This window comes from Carcharodon carcharias, chromosome 6, assembly GCF_017639515.1.
Source record: "Carcharodon carcharias isolate sCarCar2 chromosome 6, sCarCar2.pri, whole genome shotgun sequence".
Taxonomy (NCBI): domain Eukaryota; kingdom Metazoa; phylum Chordata; class Chondrichthyes; order Lamniformes; family Lamnidae; genus Carcharodon; species Carcharodon carcharias.
This window is the reverse complement of record NC_054472.1, coordinates 186186706-186202628: the sequence shown is the minus strand read 5'-3', so window position 1 is coordinate 186202628 and position 15923 is coordinate 186186706. Positions and strand designations below refer to the sequence as shown.

Sequence of the window (15923 nt, the reverse complement as noted above, 5' to 3'; positions counted from 1 at the left end):
CACACTTTGCACAGTCTGAAGCTTCACATTCTACCGAGCACAGACAAAAGGCTGCAGTGCATCTCTCTCTCTCTCTGGGCTACCCAATCACTGCCAATTCCCTTTGCTCTACAAGGGCAAATCTCCAAAATAGGTGACTTTCAAAAAAAAAACAGCAGCAGCTGACTGCATTCCCAATGTATAATTCTGAATGATCTGAGGGGGGGAGAGGGTGGGGGGGGGGGGGGGGGGGGGAAAGTTGGGGGGGAGAAAGGGGGGGAACGAGAACAAAGAGAGAGGGGAGTTGGGGAGTGGGAGGGGTTGGGGGGAGAGGGGGAAATGAGAACAAAGAGAGACGGGAGTTGGGGAGTGGGGGGTGGGAGAGGGGGGAATGAGAACAAAGAGAGAGGGGAGTTGGGGAGTTGGGGGGGGGGGGGTGATGATGGAGAAAGCATAAGTGAACAAGCTTCAATCGAATTTATTAACAATATAAAAAATCGCCAGCCTGTTTGGATTGAAATTGGAGGAGAGACTTCATCACATTGCATTGATCAACTTCCAAACAAAGACCCTGGATATATTGATCAACCACACACCCCCACCCAGGTTATTTGCCCATCTGACAACTCTCAGTCAGTACAGTAAAACAGTCCTGTTCAAATGTTACACCTTTCCTTTACAAACACAACACAGATTTACACACACGCAAAATTTAAGTAGATAAAGGGTTTTGGACAACAGATGCGATTTAATCACCATCCAGCCCTGTGATTAATTCCCAAGTGCAGATATTGCTCAAGACTGTAAAGTCAGGAAGTTATTTTAAGCCATTTTTGCTTACTGCATGCATCAAATTGTGATCTAAATCAATTAAACTCTCATCTTCCTTCCTGTAATGTTCTTTGCACCTACATTAAAGTTCGTGTCCAATTAATTTATAGCCTTTTTTCTCGAGATGCCTCTTATTGCTCTTATAAGCTGCTACATTTAAATAATAAATTTCAAATTTTTTAATGAGTGCTGAATTTTTAAAAAAAATTTCCAACAAATGATATTGACCAATTTGAAAGCACACGTGACATTTTAAGTGACTTTAAATGCAAAAAAAAAAGGTTTAAATTATCAAATTATCTAAAATCCACAATAGAACAGCAGCAGTGCAATTCAAAAAAAAAAATTCTGACCTCAACCAGCCATAGTTTGCGAGCTATTAATGTATGAAAATACTCCCAGAATTGTCAGGTGAAACAGAGTCTGGCTTCTATATATTTCCAGTTACTGGGAAATAATGTACAATCTAGGTGCTCAGATAGCTACGAATCAGGAGCTTTACTGTCACAGCTTCCCATCATTAACCCCCTCATATCGTGTTGTTAATTCTTTCATGGGTACATTATGGCTAAATAATTAGTACTATTAGGTTCATATGTGGAGCAGGAGTAGGCCGTTCAGCCCTTCGAACCTGCTCCAACATTCTATAAAATCATGACTCGACTCATCTCATTTTGGCTCAACTCCACTTTCCTGCCTGACCCCATAACCCTTGTCTAACTGAGCCTTCAGCAAATTCAATGACCCAGCCTCCACTGCTCTCTGAGGGAGAGAATTCCACATACTAACAACCCTTTTGAGGGGGAAGAAAATTCGCCTCATCTCCAGCTTTAAATGTTAGACCTCTTGTGCTTAAACTCTGCCCCCTGGTTCTAGTCTCTCCCACAAATGGAAACATCCTCTCGGTCCAATCAAGTCCCCTCAGGATCTTGGCTGTTTCAATAAGGTCACCTCTCGTTCTTCTAAACTCCAATGGGTTTAAGCCCAACCTGCTCAACCTTTCTTCACAAGATAAGCTCCTCAGCCCTGAAATGAGTCGAGCGAACCTTCTCTGAACTGCTTCCAACACAATTATATCATTTTTCAAATAAGGGGACCAAAACTGTACACAGTACTCCAGATGTGGTCTCACCAAGGCCCTGTACAGTTGTAGCAAGACTTCCTGACTTTTATATTCCATTCTCCTTGCAATAAATACCAAAATCCCATGTGCCTTCCTAATCACTTGCTGCACCTGCATACTAACTTTGTGATTCATTCAACGTCCTGGTACCACTGCACTATTGGGAATCAAATCTCAAGCCAATGCTCTCCATTGGTACACCAACAATAGCAACTTGCATTTATATATCCCTTTTTTATTTTGTTTCAAAAGGTTGTAAGGTGTTCCACATGGTTATCAAAGAAAAAACTGACACTAAGCCAGTATTAGCACAGGTGACCAACACAAGGTAAGAGGGTCTGTGGGTGAGGCTCAAGACAACATTTCTCACGTGCTACTCTTGATTCTTTACCTTAAATTCTTCGCACCACAAGTGACAGACCTGTAAACCGTCAGTACTTAAATCACAGCTCAAATCCTGAATGGTGAAATCTCCAAAATTAACCGCTCGGTGGTATTCTTGAGTCAGGCCCGCGCTACGGAAACGTCACAAACTTTTCTCTGGAACTATAGAATGATCAACACAGAAGAAGGTGGCCGCTCAGCCCATCATGTCTGTGCCCACTCTTTTGGTAGAGCTATTTGAAACAGGGCTCACTCAGCACGTAGCAACAGAATGTCACATTTTGCTGCACTTTGTTCTAAACTGTGCCATCTCTAAAAAAAAATTACACACAAACCAGAGATTCTGAAAAAGCAATAAATGGATTCCTAAATATTTTTCACTCCAGTACAAAAATTAACTGCAGATTTTTGCAATGGATAAATTTATCTATTCCACAATTACAACTAGTTACTTGGAGCGGAAGAGCAAATTCATGTTTTTTTTTACACATAGAATGCACAGCAGCAAGCTATACAGCCTCACTGGCCTACGTTAGTGTCTATGCTTCACACGAGCTGTTCTGCACCCCCCCCCCCTCCCCCACCCCCAATACTACCTCATCTGCACCCCCCCCCATTAACATAACTTATTTCTACCTCCCTCTAATCTATCTAGCTCCCCCTTTAGTGCATCAGTGCAATTCACCTCAACCACTCCAAGGCGTTGCGAATTCTACATTCTCCCCACTCTCTGGATAAAGAAGTTTCTCCTGAATTCCCTACTGGATTTAAGTGACTATCATACATTCCAACACACGCCAACGGCAGGCAGTAAGAGCGGGAGAGGTTCCTGGTCGGCCGTGTGATGGGAAGTAAAGTTGGAGCCTCTAACATCACTATCCACAGCTCCAGACTACAGCATGCATGTACAAGTGCATGTTGCCACAGCAACTAGGACTGGACTCCCTCTATAATTCAGGTTTCCCCCCAACAAAATAGAAACATCTTCTCTATGGCTGCCCGATCGAATCCCTTCATAATTTCAAAGGCCTCAATCAGGTCAGCCCTCAGCTTGGAGAAGAGGCAGACACAATCTGTTCAGCGCTTACAAGTGGTTAGAACCTCTCAGTTCACCAACTAATCATCAAAGCATTGACTCAGCCTGAAAACCAACACTCACATCAGCGGCAGCTCCAAAAGGACCTTATTTGTACAACTCTCCTGCCTGGATCAGTGCTCAATGCACCTTCCTTGTCGTTACAGACAGGGTTGGTACTGGAGTTATCGTCAATGTGGTGTTCAACCACAGGATGCACCAGGTCACCTTTTCTACCATCAGTTACCTCTTCACTCCAATGTTATACTATATTTTTTAGCTTGAGCCAGAAATGACTGTGACTCTTAAGTTACAGCGAGAAAAAAAAAACACACCCCTTAAAGGCCTTTGGAAATGACAGCTGTCTTTCATCCCCCCAAAAGCAGGAGAAAAAGACTCGCATTTCTATAGCACCTTTCACCTCAGAACACCCCAAAGCTTATATTGTGAGGTATACTTGCTGTTATAACGTAGGAAACTCAACAGCCAAGCATAGGAACAAGCCATTCAGTAAATCATATTTACGCCAGTGTTCATGCTGCATATGAAGACAATTTAGGAAGATGATTTACCAACATATCCTTCCATTTCTCCCTTCCCTGTGTGTGTTAAGCTAACCTCCCATTAACTGCATCTATGATTTTTTGCCTCAATCACCCACCATGGTGGCAAATTTCACACTCAGGGAAATGAGATTCTGTTCCAATTCCCTACTGGGATTTATCAAGGTATACGTACCATATTTATGGCTCCCAGCTTTGGACTCCGACTGCTCAAGTGAAAACATCTTCCCCATATCCACCTACTCAAACCACCTTCACCATTTTAAAAGACCTCAGTTAGATCTCCTCGCAATTAGGACACAGCAAAGTCCCATAAAAAAAAAATGCAATAATGATCAGATAATCTTTTTTAGTGATACTGGTGGAAGGATAAATATTGGCAGGCCACTAGGGAGGTTTCCCCTCCTCTTCTGGGATTACTGACGTTGGATCTTCTACGCCCACCCAGGCTAGGCAGAAGTTTAACTCAGCTTGAAGCCTCATCCAAAAAGATGGCACTTCTGACAGTGCAGCACTCCCTCAGTACTGCACTAGGTTGTTGGGCTAGATTATTGCCATGTCTCTGGAATGGGTCTTGAACCCACAACATTCTGACTCAGATGAGAATGCTACCCGCAGTGATACAGGAAGATGAATATCCATATTTACAATCTCTAGCATAATTAAGGTCTGATCTTCAGCTGCATTGTAAGCATTTAAAATGGTAACTCAAACACCCAGGAGATTTCATTTGCAGAATGTAGTCTCCACATTTTATTTTACCACTCAAACTTTACACTGAGAATAGTTAAGACAAAAGTAAATCATGACAGTTCTGACTTTTTCTGATGTTCACCTTCAGCTTAAAAAAGGTTTTAGCCAAGACAGACATGGATTACACTTCCATTCACATCTATATCTGAATAAGTGGATGGAGGAGGATAGTTTTGCATGCAAATAGGGGTCTAAAGAAGGGAGCCATGAATATGGAACGGTCCTTGATAAATCCAGTAAGGTTTAGTAGGATGCCACCACAGGGAGATAAAAGCTCATGGTGTAGGGGGTAACATATTGGCATGGATAGAAGATTGGCCAAACAGGAAACAAAGAGTAGGCATAAAAAGGCCTTTTCCTGGTTGGCAGGATGCAATGGGTGGTGTGTCACAGGGATCAGTGCTGGGACCTCGACTTTTTATGATTTATATAGAAATGGATGAAGGGACAGAAGGTACGGTGGCTAAATTTGCTGATGACACAAAGATAGGGAGGAGAGTAAGTTGTGAAGAGGATGCAAGGAGGCTGCAAAGGGACACAGGTAGGTTAAGTGAGTGGGCAAAGATCTGGAAAAGAGTATAAAAGAGATTCAGAGCTCTGAGATTCAGAGGGATCTGGGTGTCCTGGTGCATGAATCACAAAAGGTTAGTATGCAGGTACAGCAGGTAATTAGGAAAGCTAATAGAATGTTATCATTTATTGCGAGAGGAATTGAATCCAAAGGAGGGAGGCTGTGCTTCAGTTATACAGGGCATTGGTGAGATCACATCTGGAGTATTGTGTACAGTACTGGTCTCCTTATTTAAAGAAAGATATAAATGTGTTGGAAGCAGTTCAGAGAAGGTTTACTAGATTAATACCAGGAATGGGCAGGTTGTTTTATGAGGAAAGGTTGGACAGGTTAGGCTTGTATCCACTGGAGTTTAGAAGAGTAAGAGGTGACTTGACTGAAACGTACAAGACCCTGAGGGGTCTTGATAGAGTGAATGTGGAGAGGATGTTTCCTCTTGTGGGAAAATCTAGAACTAGTGGTCATGGTTTAATAATAGAGAGTCACTCATTTAAGACTGAGGTGAGGAGAAATTTATTCTCAGAGGGTTGAGTACCTTTGGAACTCTCTTCCTCAAAAGGCAGTGGAAGCAGAGCCTTCCTTTTGCTCACCTGCTCTAATATCTCCTAATAAAACAGAATATCACAGCAAGCCACAATGTTTCTGTTGCACCTTGGGACGTTTCATTATGTTAAAGGCACTATATAAATCACAGAATCACAGTGCAGAAGAGGCCCTTCAGCCCATCGAGTCTGCACCAACACGTGAGAAACACCTGACCTAGCTACCTAATCCCATTTACCAGCCCAAAGCCTTGAATGTTATGATGTGCCAAGTGCTCATCCAGGTACGTTTTAAAGGATGCGAGGCAACCCACCTCCATCACCACCCTCTGGGTAAAAAGATTTTTCCTCACATCCCCCTAAACCTCCTGCCCCTCACCTTGAACTTATGCCCCCTTGTGACTGACCCTTCAACTAAGGGGAACAGCTGCTCTCTATCCATCCTGTCCCATGCCCCTCATAATCTTGTACACCTCATTCAGGCCGCCCCCTCAGTCTTCTCTGCTCCAACGAAAACAAGCCAAGTCTATGCAACCTCCCTTCATAACTTAAATGTTTCATCCCAGGCAACATCCTGGTGAATACAAGCTGTTGCTGTCATTCTACACCAAATCTCCCACATGGATGACTACGGAATGCCCAAGCAGATCTTCTCTGGGCAACTGACACAAGGCAAATAACATCAAGGTGGTCAGTACCAACGATACCAAGGGTAATCCCAAAAAAGGTCCTTACAAACGTCTGCATTGCAGACCGCCCTCTTGGGAAAACAACGCAGCCGAATTTAGCTCCATGTGCTTTGAGGACCATCTTCACCGGGTTCGCAACATCTGACAGGCCCCAAGGAAGACCAGAGGTGGCACAGCTGCAGTCGTTTCCCCCAAGGACTAACTACGCCAATATGAGCTGCCAGTTCTGTGGATGCCCCACATCAGACTCTTCAATCATGAGGAGACCCACTGAAGCCACTTGCAGCTTGGACATACTTGAATAACAAGGAGTCTACAACCATAACAAAAACAGAATTACCTGGAAAAACTCAGCAGGTCTGGCAGCATCGGCGGAGAAGAAAAGAGTTGACGTTTCGAGTCCTCATGACCCTTCGACAGAACTACGACAGTTCTGTCGAAGGGTCATGAGGACTCGAAACGTCAACTCTTTTCTTCTCCGCCGATGCTGCCAGACCTGCTGAGTTTTTCCAGGTAATTCTGTTTTTGTTTTGGATTTCCAGCATCCGCAGTTTTTTTGTTTTTAAGTCTACAACCATACTCATCAGAACAGCTGTGCAGCACTTAAACTTAAGATACTTGTATTTTGAAACTATTTAGCCCAATAGATGTGGTCCAAATTAATATATTTTTCTGCCAACATTGTTCTAAGGATTAATTACTTGGCCTTGTGGAAAACAGAAGCTCTGGCACCACATTAAGTCAAAATTAAATACCTTTATTGTCCAATTTAAATTCCTCTGCCTCACTCAAGCATTTGCAGCATGGTACCTTATCTCTCACAATTATCACTTTTCATCTAGACTGGTCAGTGTTTAAAGGCAAGGAGCTGATTAATGAATGACCAATCTTTAATGTGGGAGCTTTGAAATAGTGGTTAGGCAGCAGTTGCTTGCATTAGCTAAATAAAATCAAAACACACATTTGTATGCATGGTTCATCTGAAAGACTATTTCTATTAACTGGCTTAAAAAACAGTCCTGCATTCAGTTGAGGTTTAAAACCGACCCACACAAAAGGTCAGACTCGTGTGCATGTTTGTGTTCAAGGTATTATACTTAACAAAACAGTTCTTGAGCTGGGAAAAAATAAAATCAAATATGCACAACAACATTATTACATTTATATAGCACCTGATAGCACATCCCAAGGCACTTCACAGGAGCATTATCAAATGGAATCTAACACTGAACCACATAGAGATGTTAGAGTGGATGACCCAAATCTTCCTCAAAGTGGTGGGTTTTACAGAATATCTTTGAAAACAAGAAGTGAGACGGAGGCTCTGGGGGAGGGAATCCCAGACAGCTGAAGGGAAAACCCATGATAGAATGTTCTTCCCACCTTTCCCCGAAAGAGTTATTCCCAGGCAAAACAACGGAATAACTCTCGCAGAACGCACACCACGTTTTAAACTCTTTCCAAGGGGAACACTGTGCTGGCACAGGCGTGATGGGCCTAACGGCCTCGTTCTGCGCTCTAATGATTCTATAAGAATATTAACTCATTCTATTTTTGCCAAAACAATCACAATGGCATTTGGGAGGGGGAGAAAACAAAGCTTCATTCTAATATCCGCTCAAAGCGCACCAACTAATGTCACACCACCGTATAATCCAAGGCAAGAGTCTAGACTGTAACAAACTTGGCAGTGCAGGCATATTAGATCAAGAATATCAAAAAGACTAAGTGAAATTGTGAGGCAATTCAGTAAAGTAGGGCAAATGTCATTTTCCTAAGATTCGACCCTATTTTCTGAATACGACACTAAAACACGGTAACAGTACTTTAATACATGGTTCAAATTTGAGGAATTTCAGATCCCAGTGTCAGCAGCAACGTCTTTCCAAACCATCGCCCAATTCTCCGAGGCTGAGGCCTAGAATTCTTCAAGGTTAATGCTCGTACAGTATTTGTAATCCTCGCGATCACAATGTATATTTGCATTGCTCAACAAAACTACGTCTAGTATTTGGAATCTAGCGGTCTGCCACACCTGCTGAGTTAAACTAAAATTGGTTTCAGAACTCCCTTTTGACCTTGGAGCTCAATAACGAACATTCTCGATTGCTAAATGGATGCACTCCCGTCTCCCCACATAAAAGAGTATCCAAGCCAGAAACAGTCCATTCGGCCCAATCAGTCCAGGTCAGCGTTCATACTTCACGCGAACACCCTCCTGTCTTCCTACATCTCATACTGCCAGTGTAACGATCGATTATCTTCTTCTCCTCCGCCCCCCCCACCCCCACCCCCATCCCCATCCCCAATGCTTATCCAGCTTCCCCAAAATGCATCTACACCATTCGCCTCACCACTCCCTGTGGGCGCAAGTTTCATATTAACAGTAGTTTGGTAGGACAGAACTTGAGTATTGCTGAAAAAAAAGACATCGAAGCTTTTCATCTTGCACTCATCAGAACACTTTGCAAAAATAAAATCTAAGAAGAAAATAACAATTTATACTGTATGGAGAAGAATGTGCTGATTGGTTGGCAAGCAGACTCTGACTAGTACAGGCATTGCCATGGAGTGTGCACCAGTGATGGTGACTGACAGTTAACTGCCAAGCATCGTTTGAAATTTAAACCAGGCAGCTTGACCCTGATTAGTCAAGGCATTGCCCTGAGGAATGAGTCAGCGAATGGCTGTCACTTATTTTGTTTAGCTGAAACAGGTGCAATGCGTGTAAATGTTCTTTCTGTCTGCAAAGAACAGGGCCCTGTGTATTGTATTGATATATGTGGTTTCCATCAAACGTAATTGCGTCACAGTATAAATTGGTGTTTTCCCCTTATATTGGTATTCTTCTGCACTCATCCACTTGCCTGGATGAGTGCAGCTCCAACAACCCAAGAAGTTCAACACCATCCAGGACAAAGCAGCCCGCTTGATTGGCATCACATCCACAAACATTCACTCCCTCCACCACTGACGCACAGTAGCAGCAGTGTGTACAAGATGCACTGCACAAATTCACCAATCCTCCTTAGGCAGCACCTTACAAACGCACGACCACTACCATCTAGAAGGACAAGGGCAGCAGATAGATGGAAACACCACCACCTGGAACTCACTGCCTGAAAGGGTGGTGGAGGCAGATACCCTCATAAAATTTAAGAAGTATTTGGATGTGCACTTGCGATGCCATGACATACAAGGCTATGGGCTTAGTGCTGGAAAATGGGATTAGAATAGTTAGGTACTTGTTTGAGTGGCGGAGACTCGATAGGCCAAAAGCCCTTTTTCTGTGCTGTAGACCTGTAAGGCTCCATAACTGTGACACCCCTCCAAGCCACACACCATCCTACTTGGAAATATGTTGCTGCTCCCTCATTGTCGCTGGGGCAAAACCCTGGAACTCCCTCCCTAACAGCACTGTGGGTGTACCTACACCACATGGACTGCAGCGGTCCAAGAAGGCAGCTCACCCACCACCTTCTCAAGGGGCAATTAGGGATGGGGCAATAAATGCTGGCCCCAGCCAGCAAAGCCCACAGCCCCTGAATGGAGTTTAAAAAATTATGACGGCATTCTGAACCACAGTGCTTCATCTTGACAGAAGAGGAGAACAAGCTGCTTAAAGTTGCTCTGGCCAAACCAGCTTCCCCCCGCCCCCCCCCGCCCAGTGTAAAAAGTCATTACAGACCAAGTAAGCATCAAACGCAAGGCAAAGTTCAAACCAGACACAGCCTGGAACCTTCTGTGCAAAAGTCAAGTGTTTTGATTGTTTGAAATAACACCAAAAATGCACTTCCAAAAACCATTACAAGCAAAGCCCAGCACAAGTTCCCAAAGAAAACCACAGCTTTTCAACAGAAATATTTGAATTCTTCTGCTTTAGTTCAAAACTACTGTGCCACTAACTGCTGGAAAATCTCACCTGGTTTCCAATCCAAGTTAACATTAAAAAAAAAGCATCCAACTAACTGCACTCTGCAAACAAAAGAAAAGAGTAATAAGCCAATGAAGAATTACCATTTAAAAGAGGTTGCCCTTCATGAATGCTCCTTGAAACCACTGCATTGTAAACATCTTCTGAAAACCCAGGTGTACATGCTGCCAGGCCAATTGCTTCTCTCGGTATCTTAAAAAAAAACAAAAAAGATTAAACAATAATACAAGATACATCTCAATCCTCTTTTTTTTCCCCCCCCCAAGCTCCCTCTGGTCTGAAAAAAAAGGGCTCATAAAATTCGAACAATTAACAGAATTGTAGGAACATGCAATACAGGAAGCCATCATGCACAAGTCAGCTCTTTGACAATGAGCTATCCAATTAATCCCACTCCACCAGCTCTCTCTCTCTCTTCACAGCCCTGCAATTCCTTCCTTCTCAAGTATTTGTCCAATTCCTTTCAAAAGTTAACACTTTTCACCACAGTTTTCATACAGTGCATTCCAGATCACATGGTGGAATGAATTTCCACCTGGCCTTATGGCTCTTTCTCCACTCTTAAAAATTTTGCCTCATACCGTCCACTTAGCAGGAGGGGTGGGTTCAGACCTCTTCTTGTGTTCATTGAAAAAAAAATCACTGTACTTCATGGCAGTTGACACTGCCACAACAAAATAAACTCTCGGGAGACAGAGAGGGGTGAGAAAGTAAGCCATTTTCAAATGTTCCAAACATTTGGCCACCAGACAATGATCTTAACTGGGTCAAGGAAATCACTGTCAGACTGGAGCTGTACTGTGGGCAGACACAGGGTGGGAACAATTCAATTGTAAACAAGATGCATCTCTGATCGTGTAATTTGAATGGGGCAATGCACTTAACCAATTTCATGCTTAAAGGAGTTTAATTACTCCGCACTATTTCAAACAATTCTATTATTAGTTGTGTACTGTGCAAGGGTTAGTTGAAATAACAAATTGCATTGCTTTGGGTGGAAATTTTAGCTACATTTCAAATGCACCTTGTCAATAAACTTTAGCCAAGCAACGCTCAGAACTGCAAGAACTAATTGCACAAGTCCACTTGCCAGATCCTTCAAATTTAAAAACTTGCTCATTGCAAATTGTAACCTTTGCTTTCCTGTGCCTATGTACACAACATTTCTGACCAACTCTAATCAAACTGAAAATGCAAGAACAAAACCAAATCACGTTAATTGATTTTTTTTTAAAAAAATGCTGTTGTACTTGGGGGTTGAAATCAGATTTTAAAAGCTCGATCTGGCTGCTGCTGATTGAGTTGCTACCGTTAGCAAAACAGGTATCTGGAGTGCAGCTACAGAAAGGACCTTGCACAGGTTCCGGCTTTAATAGTCAATGCAGTGGGGCTTTTTTTTGTGTGTGTGTATTTTAGACCAGTTTCCATTGTGATAATAACTGCCCAAACTGAATGAAAAGGCTCAATAAAGAAAAGACTCTATTGTGATTTAAATCGACAGGAATGGACAGTCAATGGGAAAACGCTGATGTCTTACATACAAAGATTTCTTTTCTTGTAAGGCTGGGTGTGAAATATCTGGTGCTAAACTGCCGCTTAACTGGCCCCGAGATCTGCCTCTCCACCAACCCACCCCATGCAACCTGCTAGAAAATTAATGAGGAATGCATTCATTCATTCATTCTCGAGTTTTAAAGATTGCAAGACGGAGAGAGGCAGATTAAAAGTAAAGAGGTTGCGAAGCAGCCAGCTAAAAAGGCACTGGTGTAAGGGACGCCAGCTCCGCTCACACAACGCCGAATTTACGCCGCATGTTTAAAAACAATACACTTCTTAAACAACTACATCCAAACATGCAAAAAAAAATCTTTCCAAACGGTGGGGTCGTTTCCGATGCAAAACTTCCCATTTTTTGTACGGCATTTATTTTTGAAGTTTAATCCGCAAATTTAAACAAATGCACTGAAAATCTTTTGCAATGCAACAAACTGCTGCACAACACAGACACATGGTGAGGGGCTAAAGAAGAATGAATCTCTCTCTCTGGGTCTCTGCTCTCTCTGGGACTGACTAGTGTTTCAGTCTCTGCCCCCCATCTCTCTTCCTCAGTTATGTGTCTAGGATTTCTCACTCCTTGTGCTTCGACCTACACCCTCAATTTATGTTTTTCTTTAATCCCTCCTGGTCTGGTTTCTGTCCCTTAATTTCGCAGCGTCCAGAGGGGGGGTCTTGTGCACAGTTTTTCCCCCCGTCTCTGTAATCTTTCTGTCTCTCTACCACCACCCCCCCCCCACCCACCAACTCTGCCTTTCTCTGTCTCAGTGCTGAGTTTTTCTGCAGGCTTCTCTCCCAGTTTCTGTCTCAGTGTCTAATAAGCTCTCTGTATCTCTATCTCTGGGGCACTCTATCTCAGCTTCATTCTCTGTGTCTCTGCCCTAGTTTCTCGTCTCTCTGAGAACCTCTCACTTTGTGTGTGTCTGGACTCTTTGTGCCTCTCTTTCTCTCTCTGTCTCTCTCCCTGTATTCATCTATCCCTGTCTGTATCTCTCCCTGCATCTGTATTTATCTGTGTATGTGAATATATATATATATCTTTACCTCTCTCTGTATCTCTCTCTTTGTATCTTTACCTCTGTATCTCTCTCTTTGTATCTTTACCTCTCTCTGTATCTCTCTTTGTATCTTTACCTCTCTCTGTATCTCTCTTTGTATCTTTACCTCTCTCTGTATCTCTTTGTATCTTTACCTCCCTCTCTACCTCTTTCTGTATCTTTACCTCCCTCTGTATATCTCTCTCTCTTTGTATCTTTACCTCTCTCTATCTCTTTACCTCTCTTGGTATCTCCCTATCTTTACCTCTTTCCCTCTCTCTCTCTATCTCTCTTTACCTCTCTATCTCTCTTTACCTCTCTCTCTGTATCTTACCCTCTCTCTGCATCTCTCTCTCTCTCTCTCTCTGTATCTTTCCCTCTCTCGGGCTGTATAGTGGGGATAACCTGCCCTAAACCCCTGAGCCAGCCCAGCCCCAGGGATCCGGTGACCGGGAGAATCACTCACTCACTCACTCACCCTCAGCACCGACACCAGCAGCAGCAACAACGCCGCCGCCCCGACACCGGACATTAGGGGGTGGAATTAGGGAAGGTGGGGGGTGGGGGGGAAGAAGGAGGGAGAGTGGGGAGGAGGGAGGGGGGTGAAATCCGCCGCTGCTCCCGCCCTGAAACCGGAGGAAAAGGTCCGAGAGGCGGCTCCGGAGGCTTCGCTTTCACTCGGCTCGGTGGCTCCCTATGTACCGCTGGTCCGGACCGCCGGCTTCAGCCTCCTCTCCGGCCGCTGGCCAGCTCTCTCTCTCTCTCTGTCCCTCTCTCTCTCTGTCTCTCCGCTGTCCGCACCAGCTTGTGTCTGCGCTGCGGAGGATGCGCGACTCACAGGAGCCGCTTTAATACCGCGGAGCTTCCCAGTCTCTGTGTATCAGAGCAACAATACAGCAGCTCCCAGTCTCTGTGTGATAGTGAGAGCTCACAGCCAACTCTCTCTCTCTCTCACTCCCTCTATCCTCCTGCAGAACACACTGGGAGCTCATTCTCACACTCCTCCCCCTCTATAAAACAGCTCACACTCCCTCTGTTACTGTTCTCTATTACTCCTCCCTCCGTGTGTGTACAATACAACAGCAACTCACAATCCACTCACTCACTCCCTCCCTCTGTAATGCATCTCTCTCTATCTCTACTTACCCTTCTCTAGAAACACAGAGCTCCCTCCCTCTTTGATACAGCCCACTATCTCTCCCCAACTCACAATCCACTCACTCACTCCCTCTGTAATGCATCTCTCTCTATCTCTACTTACCCTTCTCTAGAAACACAGAGCTCCCTCCCTCTTTGATACAGCCCACTATCTCTCCCCTCCTCCCTCATCCTTCTCTATTCCCTCTGCCCCTTCCACTCTCCCCTCCCTCACTCCCCTCTGCACTCTAGCCATCCCTCTCTCTGCCCCTTCTCCCTCCATCCTCGCCATATTCACCCATCTCTCCCTCTATTACCTTCTCCCTCTCACTTCCTTTCTCCCTACCCCTGACCCCTCTCGCTCCACACTGTCCATCCACCTGACCCTTCTCTCTCTCTCCTCTCTCTATCCATCCCTCCCTACTCCCTTTTCCATCTCTCCACTCTCCCTTTCCCCTGCACATCCCTCTTCCTCTATCCCTTCCTCCTCTCCCACTGCCCCTCTATCCATTTCCTTCTCTCCTCCCCTCCCTATCTATACCCCACTTCCCCTTCCCTCACTTACTCCTCCCTCTCCATCTTTGCCCTCTCCTCCTTCTCACTCTTCTGTCCCTATTTCTGCTTCTATCCCCTCTCTTTTCATCCTCCTCTCCCCTTCCCTCTCCCCATTCATCCAACCTGGCTCTAATCCTCTCCAACTTCACTATTTCTCCCCACCCTATCCATCCAACCCCTCTCCATCCTTCATTCCTCCCCCTCACTCTCAGTCCTCACTCTGATCTCAATCCATCCCCCTTCTTCCCTCTGGGTTCCTCTCTCTCCCTCCCCATCTCTCCCTCTGTTCTCTCCCCTTCCTCTCACTCTCCCCTTTCTTCCCTCTTCCGTCCCTCACCTTCCTCTGCACACCCACCAACCAACCCTCCTTCTCCTCCTGGATCCTGTCTTCCTCTGCATTCTCCCCTTCCTCCTCTCTGTCCTTCTCTCTTTTCTCATGACCTCTTCTATTCCTCCTCCCCCTCCTACCTTTTCCTCCTCTTTCTCCTCATCCAGCTATCCCTCTCCCCTCTCTTCTTGCTTTTCCTCACTCTATCTTTTGCTTTGTGCTCTCCCCATTTCCTTTCTCTCTCCTTCCCTCCTCTCAATTCTTCCTTTTTCCTCCCCCTCTTTTTATTCTTTAATCTTTTCCTCTTTCTCTTCCTCATCTTTCACTCCATTTATTCCTGCCTTGCTTCTCCATCCTTTCCTCTTATTCCCTTTCCCTCTTTTCTCCTCACATTTCTCACCTTCCTTTTCCTCTTCTACCTCCTTTACTTTATATTACCCCTCACCTTTCCTTCCATTGATCCCTTCCCCACTCCTTCCTTTCCTCTCTCCCCTTTTCCTTCCCTTCTGACTTCTTCTCCTCCTTCTGTTTTCTTTTTATCCTCTCACCATCCTCTCTAACCTCCTACATCTCTATTTCCTTCCACCTCTCACACATTGCATTTGATCAATCAGTCGGATGCCTCGTCATACTTGGTAAAGTCTTGGAGCGCAGCAGGAAGCCTATGTAACTCTTTGAAAGAGTTACTCGTTCCTCACACTCATGCAAATTTGTTTCCTAGTCAAGGATAGCTGGTTAGTTCCTTCAAAGAGCCAGGTATAGGGCATAATGCTACGGTATGACTCCACATAGGACAACCCCTTCATCCCAGGGACCAATTTAGTGAACCTTCGCTCTACTGCTTCAATGTGAGTATATCCTTTCTTAA

At 44.5% G+C, this 15923-nt stretch overlaps 1 protein-coding gene across 1 annotated transcript in view; it reads right to left on the bottom strand.

Annotated features, from left to right (window-relative positions):
• The window catches only part of LOC121279300 (cadherin-2-like), a 197503-nt gene extending 183471 nt beyond the window's left edge, over positions 1 to 14032 (bottom strand). Inside the window, exons 1-2 of the mRNA XM_041190437.1 lie at positions 13514 to 14032; positions 10528 to 10636 (exon numbers count right to left, since the gene is read on the bottom strand). Coding sequence (XP_041046371.1) covers positions 10528 to 10636; positions 13514 to 13567 — 163 coding nt within the window. The 5' untranslated portion in view covers positions 13568 to 14032. The remainder of the gene's footprint in view (positions 1 to 10527; positions 10637 to 13513) is intronic.
• Positions 14033 to 15923: the final 1891 nt, after the last annotated feature.